This window comes from Zonotrichia leucophrys, chromosome 5, assembly GCF_028769735.1.
Source record: "Zonotrichia leucophrys gambelii isolate GWCS_2022_RI chromosome 5, RI_Zleu_2.0, whole genome shotgun sequence".
In the NCBI taxonomy this organism is placed as follows: Eukaryota; Metazoa; Chordata; class Aves; order Passeriformes; family Passerellidae; genus Zonotrichia; species Zonotrichia leucophrys.
The window spans coordinates 31,068,941-31,086,687 of record NC_088175.1 but is presented as its reverse complement, the minus strand read 5'-3'; the positions used below and the strand labels follow the sequence as shown (position 1 = coordinate 31,086,687).

The following is a 17,747-nucleotide window of genomic DNA, read 5'->3' as shown; positions in this document are numbered from 1 at the left end:
GACTTAGAACTATCTTTTATTTTTAATTAACATTTACAGCTACTTGAGTCTACAGAGATTCAATATGAAGCTATACCTCGAAGCATTGAGCTATTTCTTTGTGTGCAGGGCATCTTTCCAGATAGCAAGGGGATTTTATAATTAGTCACAGAATTTTATTTTTTTATTCCCTTCTAGAATTGAATTTTGAGAGGCATTAAGATTGTTGCTTCATTAATTGTTATTCTTATTTGCAAGACATTACTGTGGTAAAAATGTCAACTACATTATTCAAGCGAGGATTGAACTTGATTTCTTCTTTATTTCCACAGCTGTTTTTCGAAGAGGGAGTCTGTCTCCAAGATATCTACCTCACCAAATATTGATCAATACTGTAAAGGTAGTAGAACAGAGAGGTTGTCACCTGTAGAATACCTTTACAAAAGTGATAAAGACATTTCTGGGAGTGATGACCTTAATGATGGAAAGGGGATCTCCTTTTCAGTCCAGAGGCAGCTAACTGAAAAACAAAAAACATCTTCAATTGAAAATAAAAAAGGAGGAGAGAAGTACTCTAATGATTCAGCTATCATGGCTTATATCAATAAAAATTATAAAAAAATGGAAAAGTTGGATGACAGTCCAGGGCAAGCTGGATCTCAAAACCAGACCTCTAAAGGTTCCTCTCCTGATCTTTTTAAGGAGAAAGATGAGCCTAAAACCTTTATTACAGGGAGAAGAATGACAAAATCAAAGGTGCTAGGAGATTTAAGTCAGCCTGCCAGCAGCAATGTAGCACAAAATAAACCTCAGGTATCCAATAAAAAGATTAGAATGGATATCAATGGAAAAGGCCATAGGTCTTCTCCAGAAAACTTTCCTAAACAAATGAAGAAAACAGTGTATGGAAACCCACCATCAGTGCATCTAAACCAAACAGTCAAGAACTGCAGGAGAGAGGCAAATTCAGCCTTGCCAAGTCATGAGAAATCATCAGCAGAAGAGAAAGAATTTCTGATGGCAGCGACATCAGTAGGAAATCTCACTAAGATGAACTCACAGACACCACTCTCTCATGTTGAAAAAAAGTGGCACAGTGCTGAGATGCTAAGTGCTGGAGTGCCCAAGACAGCCACAGATATGCTGGAGAACTGGCAAGAGGATGATGAAAATGAGATTTCTGATACTGACAGTTCCTATTCTGTCGATTCACTCTCCTGTGCTTATGCAAAAGCTGTTCCAGAGAAACTGAAACTGGAAGATTTTGACAGAAATAAATGTCTTGCCAACCCAGAAGATTCTGAGAGTGATGACAGTCAAATGTCACAAGACTCTCTGATAGAAAAGGAAAATAAAGCCAAAAAGCAAAATACAAGCCAATTTCACAAGTTAAAGGCCCATCATGAGCCAGCTAAGATTTACAAAAGCAGAACTGAGAACCATATTTCATCTTTGGTGACATCATATGCATCTCGTAGGAGACTGGGAAAGGCTGAAAGAAGCTTTTCTCTGGATAGCTTAGCTGATGGAGAAGAGATGCCAGCAGAAGATCTGGTAGAAGAATCCAAATCTGACTCATCTGATGAAATGCCAGCAGAGATTTTCTGGAAGTTACAAACTCCTAAATTACCAGCTATACAGATTGAGGAAAACCATGAATCCAAGACCTGCAACAGAGATACAGAAGGGGCAAATTATGATCAGAAGCTGAGCAGTTCCTTTTATTTGAACACCAAGCCACAGACTGCTTCCAGTAATGCTTGCAAACAGTTGCTGAAGGGAACAAAAGTCTCCTTTGTAGAGCAAGAAAGGTCTCCTGAAAGAAGACTGTATTATGCAAGTGGTAATCCTTTGCTTAATAATGATGCCTGGTCTTCCTGTGACTCAAAGGTTGACATCAGCAGCCCCAGAATAACAGCATCTTCTTCCCATGAAAACTTGGAATTTCAAGATGCTCATCTGTGCTCTTCGAGCAAACCAGAACTTTGGCTAAAGAAAGATGATCTAAAGCAGTCAGCTGCTGAGGTTTCTTTTGTGTGTGGCTCTAAGCAGATTCACAGCATTACTCACAGTCCACATCATGTAATCCAAATAAATTCAGTTTTCTCCTCTGACGCATTGGAAGTACCTTTACCTGAAACAACAACTGCAAGCAGGACTCCTGAGAGTGGATCATTAAATAAGATTTTAAAGGGATGGACGAACTCTAATGAAAATTCCTCCTTGGAATCTGCAAATGTAAAGTTCTCGTTTGCTAGCTCAGTAGAACCAAGTTCCTCTTTTGTTCCTACTTCAGCAGAGCATGATTATTCTGAACATTCAAGGTCACACCATCCTGAACAAGAACAACTGGGTGAATTGTCTACTTGCAGGTCTGCTACTGAATGTGCACAAGCCTTCAGCTGTTTGGAAAGCACCTCCACTGCAGGCTGCTTGTCACTGGTATCTAAGAAAGAGGAGAATTCTGTCACCGTGTTGCCTGTGCAAATTGTGGAGCAGACGAATGGCTGTGTAGATACAGGTTTAGAAGATGGCTTATTCCAAACTTTTTCAAAAGATGAGCTTGACAATGACTACAATAACTTGAAGTCAGAGTCAAGTGTGGCAGATTCAGGCAGTGGAAGCGCACATGTCAGTGAACCTGCTGCTGAGTGTTCTATGGGACTTGCTCATAATATGACCTCAACACAGACATCTGCAGTAAAACACATCCAGTTTGGAAACTGCGGGCATCTTTTTCCAGTACAAAAAATACCAACATGTTGTGATGAAGGTTTCTTCCTCAGTGACTTAACAAACAAGAGCTGCTCTCTAGTGAGCAGTTACAAGCTTGAGATGCTGGCTGGACAAGGAGCAGAGTCAACTGATGCAGAAGAACCCCCCAGGTCTGGGGAGAGTAATTTGGAAACCATGCAAGAAACAGATCATGAGCAAATACCTGCAGAAGTAACTGCAGAGACAGATTTTTCCTCACAGAAGATAACATATCAATGTCACCCTTCAGTTGTTGCTGCCAGCACAAGCTATGACCAGTCTGCAACACCAATAGAGATGTCTCAAAAAGAGATAATCTGTATGGAAATAAGCACAGATAGCTTGGCAGACATTGTGCCAGAGGTGCCATCATTCACAGATCATGATGAATACATATCAAAGGATGAAGACTTGTCTTCACTAAATCATTATGAATTCAAACATAAACCTGATTCAAAGGATTATTCCCCTGAATGTGCCCTAGCAGACAGTCAGGTGAGTTGCTTATCGCAGCAAATTTCAGAAAATTCTACATTATGCACTGATAACATAAGAGAAGAAAGCAGTGAAAGCAAGGAACACCATGTACTGAATTCTCAGGCTGTAGTTCAGAAAGAATTTTCATCCAAATATGAAAACCTAGTGGTAAATGAAGGAAGTTATTTCCTACTGAATGTAAATGGGAAAAACACCAAGTCCTTTCCTGCTGCTATTTGTGAGAATACAAATTATTTTCTCCCAGAATCTAATTCAAGCCTATTTTACAAAATTTCAAAAAAAGCTAATCTTTTTCAAAGTGCATGTGAGACCAAAAATTATGATAAACTATTGGAGCATGTCACAATCGTGAAAGGAAATTGTGATGCTACATCTAATCTTACCATGGAAGTCGGTGTCACAAAAAGTTGTTCTGATGTACATTCTGGCTGCCTCTGCCCAACATGCTCCTCAAAGTCAACAGGACAGAAAAACACTACACACAAGACAACTGACATTTCTGCAGAATTTGGTGCCTCTGTTCTCTCGGAAACAGAAACACAGAACAAATCTTTACTTGAATCTAGAGGGGAGGAAGAAGCATTTTTTGAAAGTGATTGTCCAGTGGACTTTCATGCTGAGTACAATGCAAATTCAGAGTTGGGAAAGGTTTTTGAATGCAACACAAATGCATCAGCTGCCATTTCTCAAGAGGAGAGTTCTTGCAGAAATAAAGAATACAAAATTTTCAGAGACATAGAAATGGATACAGAAGAAGCCATGGCTCCTTATCAGAATACAGGGACAGCCACAGACGAGGAAATAACAAAATCAATTAATAATGCAAGCAACTTAGAAAAAAGTGCATTGGAAATTAAATCCAGACACACTGAAAGTTTACCTGACAGACTAGCAGCCCAAGTCCAAAGTATAACTGAAGACAGTAAAAAGGATTTTAAAGACATTGGTCTAACTCAGAACCCAAAGAAATCTACTGATATCACAGCTTGTGAAGTTCACTGTGAGTTTAATACAAATCTGTGCCTGACACATGAAGAGGTGCACAAAGATGAACTGCAGGAAGCTGTCACAGGGGCAGAACATACTCAGGAATCAAAAGCGCTTGTGCATTCTGGCAGCCAACCTGAAACAAGCAGCTTTCGCCAAAAAGAAATAAGTGAGAAAACAGAAATAGGTATTTATTCAACAGAGCTTTCTGTTGCTCCCAAAACCACTCCTTCATCTGTGTTTTCCCACACAACAGATGTTATTCAGAATACTTTGGGATTCCTTGATACTTGCAAAGGGTTTTTACAGATGAATGGAACAGCAGAGAATGTAGCTGAAACAGTACTAATCCCAAGGAGGCAAGGAAATATTTCAGCAAAACCTGAAAATGAAGGACAAATAAATTCTAGCAATATAATTGAGCATTGTGTACCAAACTGTTTGCCCCAGGAAGACAAGGTTAATGAATGTGAAGTGACTGGGAGTGAAGAACAAATTACCATGGCAAACCCTGAGGAGCTGGTTAGTATGGGGCAAAAAGAGTTATGCACAGATGAAAATGTTTACTTTAATGAACAGTCTCCAGCTCTGCATCAAGTGTACTGTGACAGAGGTGACACAGAAGAAATTTTAGATCAATTTAAGATCCCTGAAAGGTACCTGATGGCTTCTGAAGTAGAATCAAATATACTGTTAGGGGATGATTCAAGATACCAAGACCCTACTGAAATGAGTGAGGATGGTGATTCAGTGGACTCTGCAACAGAGATAGGAAATGTAGTTGATGCATATGAATATTCAGTTAAAGATAGTGCTAATATTGACCAATACAGAACTAAACAAAAATTTACAAGTCTTGACAGACATACGTGTATGAGTTTCTCTGTGGGATCTCCTGACCATGGCACTTCAGAAAACTTGAACGACGATATTGTTAGAAAAAGTTTTGACATTTGTGAATTGGATCAAGTAGGCTCCAGAGCTGAGGAGGAGACAGTGCAATTGATGAAGCTAGTAGAAATGGCCAAAGCAGACAGAAAAAAGCAGATATATGTAGCAAACACAGAGGATGTAGAAGTGATCTTTTTACAAAACCTGGATGAACTCTTCCCTGAAAACAAAGGCAGTTACCAAATGACACATGATGACAGCAGATTAAATGAAATATTAAGAGAAAGCCAGTGGGTGTCTACCAGCTTTTCTGGAAATAATGAAGACATTAGCCAGCAACAAAATCCACCAGCATCACAGACATGTACAGAAAAAAACCAAGAGCTTCAAGACTCCCCATGTCAGTCTGTAAATCAGCCTTTATATCTTGGAGGAAGTGATGATTCCCATCTTGTTCAAGATGCTCCCACTGCACTGAGAGGATGTACAAAACCATCTAACAGCAGTCTTGGAACTGGAGCTGTTCTGCCTTACTACAAAACGTTAATGGAGAGTGAGATCAGTGTTGGTACATCTGTTGCAGCCAACAAAATGGGAGAAACAAACAAACATCTTCCAGCTAAAACACCAAGTAAAAGTGTACCTCTTCTGCAAACCAGCACCATGCAGCAGAGGCAGGAGGAAGAATCCTTTGTATTTAAAAATGGACCTGATTATGCCATATCTGCACAACCTGTCCATGAGAACAGCTCTTTCACTCCCTACAGTGCAGGTGGCCTTGAGTGCGGAACTGTTGTACTTCAGCAAAGGGCCAAGGGAAGCTCATTTTTCTTGGAAAAATTAGATTCTTCTGAAGATATCATACAGGATATTAATAATGTTTGTGAAGAACACGGTATGGATTTCATGGTTAATGAATTATTAAAAGACTGTCCTGATTCCATAGAAGATACAGCTCAAGAGGTAAAGGATACCATTGTGCCTGATTCACTAATGTTGGATACTTCACATCTGCTGTCTTCCTCAGAAAAAGAAGTGATGGAAGATGTAGGGGTGGGAAAACCCCACTCTTTACTAGAAAGCTCCACCCAAAAAATATTTCAGAATATTAATACAACTCAGATAGTACCTCACTTGGGGGCTTCATCAGTGCATGATGAGAAGACATTTTTAAGTGCAAGGTATCCAACAGCAAACAGTAAATGTGAAAATGCCGAGTTTCCCAGTGTAGTGGGTTATCAGCACGAGCCCACAGAAAACCAGGAGCATGAAGCTTCTGAAGAGTGCTGTGTAGACCAATCAGGCAATGCTGCTTCTGAGAATTCTTCAGCCCTTTCAGAAGGCCTGAACAAGTCTCCAAAGGAACATCCACATTATAGTAAAGACTTTCTAAATTATAATAGGAACTTGGACACTTCTGAATGTTCTCCTGGTCTTCTAAATTGTCCAGCATCAACTGCAGATAGTTTAATTGTCAGCAGTGGAGACAAAGGTATAAATAATAATGTTCTCTCTGAAGAAACAAAGTACTTTGAAAGTGAATCAACAGATTTAAGTGTATCTGTAACTTTTCCTGGTGTTTCTCAAAAAGGAGACGAAAAGGAAAATAATTCTGCAGTTGCAGAGACCACATATGCTCAGAGTAATAAACTCCCTGGAAAAGTTGTGGAAACAGAGAAAAAGGAGGAAATGGTTCAAGGTTATTTCCAGAACTGTGGTGACATAAAAGAAGATAAAATTAATGAGTTCTCAGAACACTGCAGTAACACTAACAGAGTGACTGTACCAGAATCGGGTCTGCTCAGTTTCCAGAGCCAAGGACAGACTGGCTGTAATGAATCAAAGTCTCTGCCATCACACTCTGCAGAAGAAACTGCCCCTGAGACACCATTTCAAAGCTTCAAGAACTTCAGTGCTTTTACCACATCTTCTTTACTTGGGGACTCAAAATCTCTAGTATTTAATCAGCTTGAGGACTCATTTCAGGACAGCTGTTTGACTGAGAAAGTGTCCTGCAATTCTGAAGATGTGTGCTCTGTAAAAGGAGATTTTCCCCTATCATTAGCAAGAGTCAATTACCCAGCCTTAACAGCATTTTCAGAATTTCCTTCAACTGCAGATATAGGTCATGATGAAACTAGCACATATGATACTTCACATTCAAATATATTGAAACAGTCTCCATTTGGTGTTTTGCAAATACAAGACACGCAGTCAGATAAAGCTGTGGTATTTGATGAGCCAATATGTGCTTCGGGAAGTATTTTACTTTCTCTTGCAAAAGAAAACAGGCATTTTCCAGTCTCAGACATAGACTGTACTTCATATGAAAATTCTGCTATAGATAGGGAACCTGCATACAGAAGTAATAATAAAAAACCTGACAGTGATACAGAAATTGATCAGCATTATTGGGATAAAGTTCCACCACAAGAAGCTTGCAACAAACACATAGAGAAAATACCAAGTGATAATTCTCTTTTACTACCATCATTACCTTTTTGGGATACTAGCAGGGCAATTCTTATTAAAGAGGGACAAATGACAAATACACTTAACAGAAGTAAGGAAGAACTGCATTCAAATACTGAGGATGAACATTTTGCAGTAAAGACAGAGCAGAGAAAAACGTTAAGTAGAGAACCTGCTGAAAAGCAAACTAGTGTATCCTCAAATTCTCCAAATGAATTAACAGGCTCAGCAGTTACAGTGTTGGAAAATCTGTATCCAAGAGATGTTCAAGTGGATCCTGAGTACACCTGCAATTCATCTGGTCAAGCATATGCCACATATGGAAGCCCTGATCCCAGGCAACCATATCACACTGCCTTGGGTTTTGAAAGAAACCCTGCAGATCTGCAAGTTAACTGTCAGTATGTGCCTGCAGGTGAACATATAGAACAGGTGCCAGACAGAACAAATGCAGATGGTAGAAAAGAGATTTTTCTTTGCAAAAATAATACATGTTCAAGCATTGATAGCACTGATGCTGAGGCGAACACTTGTTCAACAATGGAAGACACTACAATGAGGAATAATACCCTGAAATTAGAAAGACTCAATTTTCCTGTAAAAAATAATGAAACAACGTCCATAAAGGTTTTGCCAGAAAACCATGATTTAACTCTTCAAGAATCCAAATTGGTGCAACTCAGGAGCAAAAGATCATATTCTACCACACGGAGTACAAAGGGCTGTAAACAGAGTGAACTGAGACCTTATTTACGAAGTCACAGAGTATCAGCTCCAGCTATTGCTGTTTTCTCTGACACAGAATGTACTTTGGAAGCTTCATCTAAGGCAGATCCTTTGTTGTATTCTGCATCTAAATCACTGCAAGATTTGAATATGAGTGTAGAGCCTCCGTCACCAACTGAAGATGATCTTTATGGAATTGAAAGATTTTCAAAGCAGGAATCAAAGAACTTATTACAAGTTAAATCTAAACCAAGATTTCAGCCAAAAATGGCACAAATGAAAAAGCTTGCAAACTGTGATCCCAAAAGCTTACAAAATTTAACAGCAAGAAGCCAAAGTAGCCAGTCTTTGAAAGATTGTACTAGTCAATCTCCATCATCCTTACTGCCCACAGCTCGCAGTTCTGTGTGTGCAGAAGCAAATGTCCATTCAAAGAGCAATTCTGTAGCTCAGTGTAGTGAAGGGGAAGGAGAAGAAGCTGGATACCAGCCAGAAACTGATTTATTTTTGCAAGATAATAAAGATGCAATGCATTTTAGATCAAGTGATATCAACCCATACATTCACCCATGGCAACAAGATGGAGCCTGCAAGATCGGCTGGAAACAGTATGCTTTTGGAAGTGCAAGTGATGTCTCTTGCAATCAAATTCCTTTGAATATGGAAAATCGTAAAGTTATGAGATGTTCCAGTGTAGACAATGGATTGAACTCTCAAAATTCTCCTTTTCGTTCTCATCTAAGTTCATATGCTACAGCAAAAGTTTTGTCAAGCACTTTGAGTAGCATTGAAGGTCTTCAAGAATGGGACAGTGTCAGACAAGACTTTAAATCAGCGTACTCAAGTGACAGTACCAAACAGTACAGCAACATATCCAGCGAAACACTGGAGACTAACTCAGAAAACAACACTGCTGAACTTGAGAATCCTTCCACACAACCTGGTAACTCTTCAATGCAGGTTGATGAAATTGTACTATTGTATCCTTCAGAGTCTGAAAAACCTTCCAATAAACCTCCAGGGATTACATGTGAGCAAGGAACACAAACTGCAACTACAGGAAGGTATAAAAGGCAGAGAAGACATCAGAGAAGCTATACAGATGTTTCTGCAAAAAAGGAGGAAACAAACAGAGATTTATTTTATCAACCTTCTTCTTGGACAAGCATGCAAAACCTGTCCATGCATCTGTCACAGCTACTTCAGAACACTTCTGAGTTGTTGGGAAACCTTTCCCAACAGAGTATTATAGACAGTGAGCAGAATGCCAAAATCAACCAAAAAAGAACTGAAGGTGCTGTTAGGTCTGATAGCTGTACTCAGACTACAGCAGATGTCGGCACTCAGACTGAGATTTTGGAAAAACCTCAAAGCAAACATGAAGAAAAACAAGTGGAGGCAAAAATGGGAAAGGAATTGAGGGCAGCTCAGGCAGTAAATGTTGATAGGAAAAAAATTGGTGCAGATGTAGTAGGAGAGATTCCCAAAAGGAAAGAGGAAACACTCACTCTTGAAGAAAGTACACAAGAACAAACAGGGATGAAACGCCTGGGCAATTCTGACTTCCATGACAGTCTTGACAGCATTTTGGAAGACTCCTTTATGCATCTGCCTTCTTTACCCAAAACTTCCACCCCTATCTTACATTTTCAAAAAACATCACTAAATGCACAGCAGAATGTTGCTTTTGCTAGCACCAGAGTTTCACCTCTCACACCATCTTTGCCAAGTTCAGGGCAAGATGGTTCTTCATGCACTGTAGTTAGCAGCCCTACTAATAGCACCTCTCAATCTCCAACGTCTTGCACTCAGGATAAAAGAAGTGTCAATGAAACAGAGACTCCAGCTGAAAGAAAATTTTGGTACAAAAATACCCTGCTAGTCGACAGGGCCTCTTCCCCTATTCTTACTCTTAGTGCTAGTCCCAGCAGCCAGACTGCTTTTAGCAAGTCTGTCTGCCCTACTAAAGAACCTCTTGGATATTCCAGTGTTGCTTCAAGTCCCCTTCACACCAAGAGAAAGCTGAGGGCAGGTCCACAGTTCAGCATGCAACATCATGTGGACAATTTTTCACAGACAGAAACAGACAGTGAATCAAGCATCTCTAGAGAACACAAGAGCATAAGAAAGAAGTCTGGAACTTTCTCTGATAAGAAAGCAGGCAAAGACCTTTTAGGGCAGGATGGTTCAAAAGACTTGGAACAGCAACATAGGCTGAGGGTTGACACCCGCACTACCATTTGTGCAGAGCGGCTGTATCACTCCAGCAGTATGCTGGAGGTGTCAGGCCACAGTGAAGTGGTAACAGGTGATGTCAGAGACCAGGGCTCAGTGGCACATTCCCTTCATTGTATGTATGTTACAAGGGGTGGAAGAGCTCCTTCAGGTGGAATCGGGCACGAAAAGTACTCTGGGAATTCTGATACTGCTTTGATTCACAACTACCCTTCTCCAAATGCTGACTTACTTTTTAATCAAAAAATTAGTGCCACTTGTTCAAGTAAGAAAAATGCTGGCACAGCCTCAGAACCTCTGGTAGGAGCATCTTCTGTACAATTTCATGATTTCTTCTGGAAGAGTGAGGAAAGCTGCCCTCCTCCACTTTCTGATGTGAGCGACGTGCAGACATCCTTCCAAGATGACAGTACAGAATCGGTCACTGGGAGTGAATGTGACACCGAAATCCCTCTCAGCAAGAACTCTGCTTCTGCCAAGCCCTGCAGGCCTCGGAGCTACAGCCTCCGTGACTTACCCATACACAACAAATTCAGCAACTGGTGTGGTGTAAAGAGCAGCACTCCTCCTTTTCTCCTCGGCTTGAGCGGCAGCGTGACCGATTTAAGGGGTCAGGCAGACAAGAAGCCTGGAAGCACACAATCAACAGAAGTGGAAGGGAATTACCAGTCTTGTGACAGCAGGAGCAGAGAGATCAAGAGACTTCAGAGAGAGCGTGCCCAGATCATGTCCAGCATTCACCTGGATCTGCATCAGCATCCCCTCACAGTGGAACTGACTGAAGCAAAGCTCAATTATGGCATTGGGGAAACAGATGCCCTGCTGAAGGTCCTTCAGAGAGGAGCTGCAGATGAGCCAGGGACAATTCCAGTGAAGCAGCAACTTTATGAAAGGTAAATTACTTTATGTACTGTTGTTTAAAGTATTTTTAATACACTTCATGCAGCTTAAATAGCATTTAATAATGAGCCAATCACTTAGTCACAATGAATGTGAAGAGATACACTATCAGGATTATTTTGAAAACTTTTAAGCAATGCATTTAGGACAATATTTTGGGGTTACTCCAAGAACACAAGGAAAAGTGATTTGGTGCAATTCAAATCTAGTGTTACCTCACTCTTAAAATTTCTAGCAGCCACAAGAGTTATCCTGTGTACCTGGTGATGTGGGAATATATTTAATTGATTTATTGCGATGTAAAAATGATTGATACATCCTATTTATGGAAATATCCCATTCATGCTTCTGCGAATAAATGCTGCTGTATGAATAAACAAAAATAATTTTAACCTCCCCATAAATATACAAAATAATTTTTTTAAAAAACAAGATTGATTCTTGTGATTGTAGAACATTTTAAAAAAGCAACTTGATTCTTGTGATTGTAGAACATTTGGGAAAATATTGCAACAAAAATTTTGAAGCAGCTACATCAGTCTTCATTCACAATTTTCCTCTCAGTTGTTACCAGCAGTAATCACAACCCTCTCTTGCATTTCCTGCTGTCAGAAAAGCAGTGGCATTTTAGAATTTCTACATCATCTCTCAGCATGTAGACAAAGAGGTATCAGATTCCTAGAAAATTTTACATTAAAAATCTACCTAATACTTAAGTGCTTAAAAAAATCAGAAAATGTAACTTTGCAGGGTGATTTGTCACTCTAATCACGTTTCTCTAACAGACACATGAGAACTATTGAAACTCTGAGGAAGGAAAGAGTAAAAAGGCTCCAAAGATACCAAAGAAGCCGAAGCCTGAGCCCCCTGAAGCATTTGAGTCTGTCCCAGACTCTGGATGCAAGTCAGAGGGATCCAGATCTCCCCAGCAGACGCCGAGAATATCTGCAACAGCTGAGAAGAGATGTGGTGGAAAACACCAGGTGGGGCATTGGAAACCTCCCTTTAGTCCTGCTGCTCATGAACAGTGTTCACAATGCTTGCACATTTATGGTTCCTGCTGACACCCGAGACTTCAGGGGCAGAATTCTTCTCAGTGTGGGTGCATTCACCTTTGGGCTAGAAAATGCTTTCAGGAAAAACACATGCCTGATTTTAGAAAACATTCATTAAAATATTGGATCTAGTTTTATTTCAGGCCATAACAAGTGTCTAATTTATTATATGTGTATGATGGATGGGGACAGCCAAGTATTCTCTCTGGACTGACTAGAGACCAATCTTGCTGTGATTTAGTACTAAATTGGTATTCTTCAATTTCGTACTTCTGCTAAAATCAGTGCTGCTTCCCCTTCCCCTCCAACTGGAGGTAGGAAAGGTAAAGATCATGGGTTGAGATAAGAACAATTTACTGGAAACACCAATGCGATAAAAAAAAGAGCAGCAACAGCAACAGCATTAATAACAAAATATATGAGAAAAGAAATTACTCAAACTGAAGTAATTTCAGCCCCCTGGCAATAGACAATATGGGATGGCTCCCTCTGCCACATCTCAGCTGGAATGAACCCCTTCTGCCAGAAGAGCGCCTTTCCCCTACCACAGCAATGATGTGAGGTGGTACAGAGTAACCTCTGTGCCCTGGCCATGCCTCCTCCCAGCAAAATTAGCCCAGCAGGAACCAGAACACTCCTTCACTAACTTAGAAGCCACAGAGTTCAGTTTAATTTTAAATATCAGAAAAACTCTGCAACACTTCACTTTTTAAAATTTCTGTTTCTCGTTTCCCACAATATTCCCTAAATGTTTTGCTTCCTTTGTGGTCAGGAGACAGTTATTTTCCCAACACAATAATCTTGTATGTGATTTGCCAAAGCCATAACCTTATATCATATGGAGACCTGGTTAGGAAACCACTGTAGTAATCTCAGTAGTAATTGGACTTGCAATCTGAGTAATTTTCCAAGGCTTATGTCTACTTAGCCTTTAGTGAGCAAAGAAAAGCTTTTGGGAGGCTAATGTGGTGGGGTTTAATTGCTTTTCTGGCAGGTTTTCCTGTTCTGAATTGAAATATGATTTTCTCATGGTATTTCAAGTAATTATGTGTGTTTCCCATTACTTGTCCATCCTTACAGAGTTCAAGAACCAAAAAGAAGAAGCATTCAGCACCCTTCAGACATTGAACTGCTGCTCCGAGACTATCAGAGGGCACGAGAGGAAACCAAAACTGAAATTGCAAGAGCTAGGGACAAACTGAGGGAAAGAGCAGAGCAAGAAAAAAGGCGGATACGGGAACAAATACTTTCTCAGTTACAGAAGGTGAGCATTATGTTGAAAGTATACATAGTCTTGAAGTTCTCAGGATTTTCTTTGTATGTAATTTTTACTTGGTCTTCTAGCATTGAGTAGTTGCACTGGTAAAGTAAAATCTTCAGTCTTTAACAACTGTATTTGATCAGCAAGTTAAGTCAGGGGCTTGAGAAGTAGACAAAGAGCAACAAATGGGACTGAAAAGATATCTTTCTATAAACCTTCTTCCTCTTAAAAGCATCCTAGCATTATTTGATAGTCTGAACTCTTATATGTGAAGAAAACAGCAAAAGCTGCATTTTCCCAGACTGCCAAGTTCTACAGGACTATTCACTCTATGGTTTATATGATCCTAGGCTTTCAAAAAAACCTGCTTATTTAATGCTTTCTGTATGGCAAGTTTGTGTCAACACTTCTTGGAAGAAACTGGATTTCTTCAGATTCCTCTTTCAACTTTCAGTGCTGGGGTTTTTTGGTGTTGTTTTGTTTTGTTTTGTTTGCAATACTGTGATTCCTATTACAGGAAGAAGCGAGACTGAAGACTCTTGCAAGTACAAGCACTTTATGTACAGACTCCAGCCTCAGCCTGTCCTCTGGCCCAACATCTGGTTACAACAGCAGTAATACTGCCACATACACCGCAAGTCACTTCAGCAGCCAGGAAGGGCAGGTGAGAAACCGCTGCTGGGTGAGACTGATGTCCCCTGGTGCTTCAGGCACAGAGCTATCGTGTAGGAGCAGAGATGGTTTTCGACATTATTTGAATTCTGTCACAGCTATGAAGCAGCACAAGTTTGCAGTACCAGTACAGAGAGGGATGACATGGGGCAAGGGAGCACTTTGTAATGTAATTGCAAAGGTCAGTGACACTTATTTTGCAGGGAGTTTTTTTTGTAGTTCATGGATGAAAAAATCAGATAGTTACTACTGCCTATGTAACTGTCAGAAATCTGTCAAATGTTTTAGAAATAGTTTTAGAAATGTTTTGGAAAATTTATTCTTGTGATAAATCTGATGGCATCTGATATTCTGAGTGACACCCTCAGTGATACATGCATTGACTTGAGTTTCCATGTGTGAAAATGGACTTTCCTGAAGTCACTTCTGCAGTATGCACCCATGCTAGTTCCTTACACTTGTTTTGCTAAATTTCCCAAGTTAAAGTATCATTTCATAACTAGGGGAAAGGCAAAGGGGTTACCTCACGATAAAGAGAAACTTCCAGCCTTGTAAGGCAGATTTGTTACTAATATTCCACTGCCTATGTAACACAAATTATTTTTCCCACTTCAAATGAACATTCCCACTTCTGCACTTTCTTAAACCAGGTTTCTTCTGGAAATACTTTGTTTACAAGGGATACACGAGGTCGCTCAGCTGTTAGAAATAGTCAGCTTTATACATTAGAGCAATTGCATAAGGATTCAACATTTGGTAAGTAAAACATACATTTGCTTCTTTTGAGTTTTGCATTCCAGAGCCTAATGAGATTTGTCATTTATGCAAATCAATTTGAATCTGGATATTGCAAGGACATCCCTACCTTTACATTAATTCAGAAAAATATCACCAACCACTAGTCAGATCTTGCTTAGAATTTCTTTAAATATTAAATGGTGACTTGCTTCCTCTGAAACTGGTCTTTTGATGTGGTAACATCAAAGTACAGCTTTTTCAGATAATATGAGGATAATATTTTGAATGAAGGAAGGAAGCAAGGGGTGTGGGGCCCGAATCTGTAATGAGTATAGAATTTTAAAAGCAAATTCTTATTTTTCGCCTCAAGAGTTAAGCTGTCTATTTTTCCTTATTTTATTTTCTTACATGTGGCAATAACTGTTTAAACTGACAGATATAACTGTAGTGTAATTACCAACACAGAGAATGTGGAGGCAAGGGATGTTATCACTCCTTCATTAGGATCAGATGGATTGGGGGTTCCACTGGAGAGTTTAAGTCCCTACAATTTAAGAAGAGTGTTGGGGTTACATTTTAATTTTTTTATTACCTCTCTGGCTTTTTTTTTTTTCCTGCAGAAGCCAGCAGAATTCAGCCACCTCTTCCTTCAAGTGGCACCAGCTGTAGGTTCACTCATGGATTAACTATTTCTGTCAACTCCTCTTCAACAAAAGGATACCAAGATTTATCCAAACATATCTTGGCTAATGCTACCACTGAGGTAAGTAAAAACAGAGTTTTCACTTATTCCTTCTGGAAGTTGAAGCAAAAATGGGTGGGACAAGTCTTGTCCTACATCACAAACAGTTACCTCTTTGTCAGGTACAGACACACACACTGAACAATTTTGAAGGATGGGTGAAAGTGAGCCAGGCTGTAGCCAAAGGGTGCAGAAGAGAGCATGGGGTGTTAGCTGGAATGTTTGAGTGAAGCTCGTGTCATTTGTCATTGTTTTCTAAGGTAATGGCAGCATGCTCTCAGAACCTGAGGAACCTCTACACGTGCCAAGCAGCAGCGGGGTGGAAGTAAGTTTATGGCAGCTCTGTGTCAGGGGAGGCCTTTCTCTACACCTGGCCCTCTTGAGGGCAAATACCTTTTGTTTGCCTTTGACAGATATCAGTGTACAGAAAAAGAGGTGCAGGTGTACTACAAAGCCTTCCCTTCAGCAACAAGACATGGATTTCTGGGAGCAGGAGTGATAGAAAGGCCTCTTCCCTTTGTGTGGGGACTGGTGAGAGATCCTGTCAAGAGGCATCTCTACGACAGCTCTATCAATACAGCTCAAATACACAAGAAGGTAACCAGCCACATCCACCTGGGTGAGTATCCTCACATGTAGCACATGACAACCACCAGCACCATCCTGGCTGGATGTAGGCAGCCAGGAGGAAAGTTAAAGGCTTCTTGTTCCATTTCTTCAGGTGTAAATAAACAATTTCATTATTTAATATGGGAGCTTCAGCTCTGCAAAACTTTTCCAAAGCTGATATTAAACACATCTTGCTGTGAAGTGCAGGTAGAGACAGTGGTTAGAAAGTAAAGATAAACCTGAAGTGGCTTGAAAAAGCATTTTAAATATGTATTATAGCATATGAACTAGAGCTCTGCTCCCAGGAAGCAAGTCAAAATAAAATATGTATCTCCATGTAAGGTGTGGGGAAAATTGTGACAAGTTGAAGTCATCAAAGTCTAATTCCCCTTCCTTATTTTTTTTCCCCCCAGTATATATAGTGACTGATACCTCCCTGTGTTACCTAAAGCAGCCCCGGGATTTCTGCTGCATTACTGCAGAAGCCAAAGAGGTAAAGTGAACATTCTGTCTGCAACACAGAGGAGTTGTTTGATATCCTGATTAAAGGAAAAAGGAGAGAAAGAAGTCAATCTTCATATCTGCAGGAGTGCCAGTGTAGCAGGAAGGAAAGACATGCCAGCATCACACAAGTGAATTATGTGTAAAAACCCTCTTGTGAATGACAATTGCCAACCAAGGCCCATCATAGAGTAACACAAGTGTCACACAATATATTCTGGTTGCAAACACACATGATTTTGACAGAATCATTTAATAGATAAGAGAGTAGTAATTTTTCATGTTAAGTAAGCGATGTGAGAAATATGCCTCGTGGCAAACAAAGAAAACATTGCTATATTTTTCAAATTGTCATCTTTACACCTTGTCATGTGCAGGAGAACTTGTCTGTCCTGGCTTTTCAGTCTGTCTATGATGCAGCCATGCCTCAGCCTTGTAAAGAAGCAGTGAGAGGGGAGATTTTGCCAAGTGCTTGGATACTGGAACCTGACATAGTGAATGGAAGAGAGATCACCAGAGTTATTTACATGGCACAGGTAAGGATTTTTCTTTACGTCCAACTTTGAATGCAAAAAGCTCTTACACAGCAGAACACTTAAGAGCTGGTAAGCAACAAAAAACACAATCATCATGTTATGCTCCATGAACCTTATGAAGTGACCACAAAGCCACCTCTTTCACACTTCTCAATGCAGAGACTCTTACTAGGATTGTGTTAAAGAACACA

The 17,747-nt window shown here is 40.1% G+C and overlaps 1 protein-coding gene across 1 annotated transcript in view; it reads left to right on the top strand.

Annotated features, from left to right (window-relative positions):
* The window catches only part of STARD9 (StAR related lipid transfer domain containing 9), a 94,269-nt gene that overhangs the window by 72,701 nt on the left and 3,821 nt on the right, over nucleotides 1-17,747 (top strand). Inside the window, exons 24-33 of the mRNA XM_064713867.1 lie at nucleotides 312-11,435; nucleotides 12,228-12,425; nucleotides 13,578-13,761; nucleotides 14,276-14,422; nucleotides 15,081-15,186; nucleotides 15,789-15,931; nucleotides 16,171-16,235; nucleotides 16,324-16,529; nucleotides 16,933-17,012; nucleotides 17,398-17,556. Coding sequence (XP_064569937.1) covers nucleotides 312-11,435; nucleotides 12,228-12,425; nucleotides 13,578-13,761; nucleotides 14,276-14,422; nucleotides 15,081-15,186; nucleotides 15,789-15,931; nucleotides 16,171-16,235; nucleotides 16,324-16,529; nucleotides 16,933-17,012; nucleotides 17,398-17,556 — 12,412 coding nt within the window. The remainder of the gene's footprint in view (nucleotides 1-311; nucleotides 11,436-12,227; nucleotides 12,426-13,577; nucleotides 13,762-14,275; nucleotides 14,423-15,080; nucleotides 15,187-15,788; nucleotides 15,932-16,170; nucleotides 16,236-16,323; nucleotides 16,530-16,932; nucleotides 17,013-17,397; nucleotides 17,557-17,747) is intronic.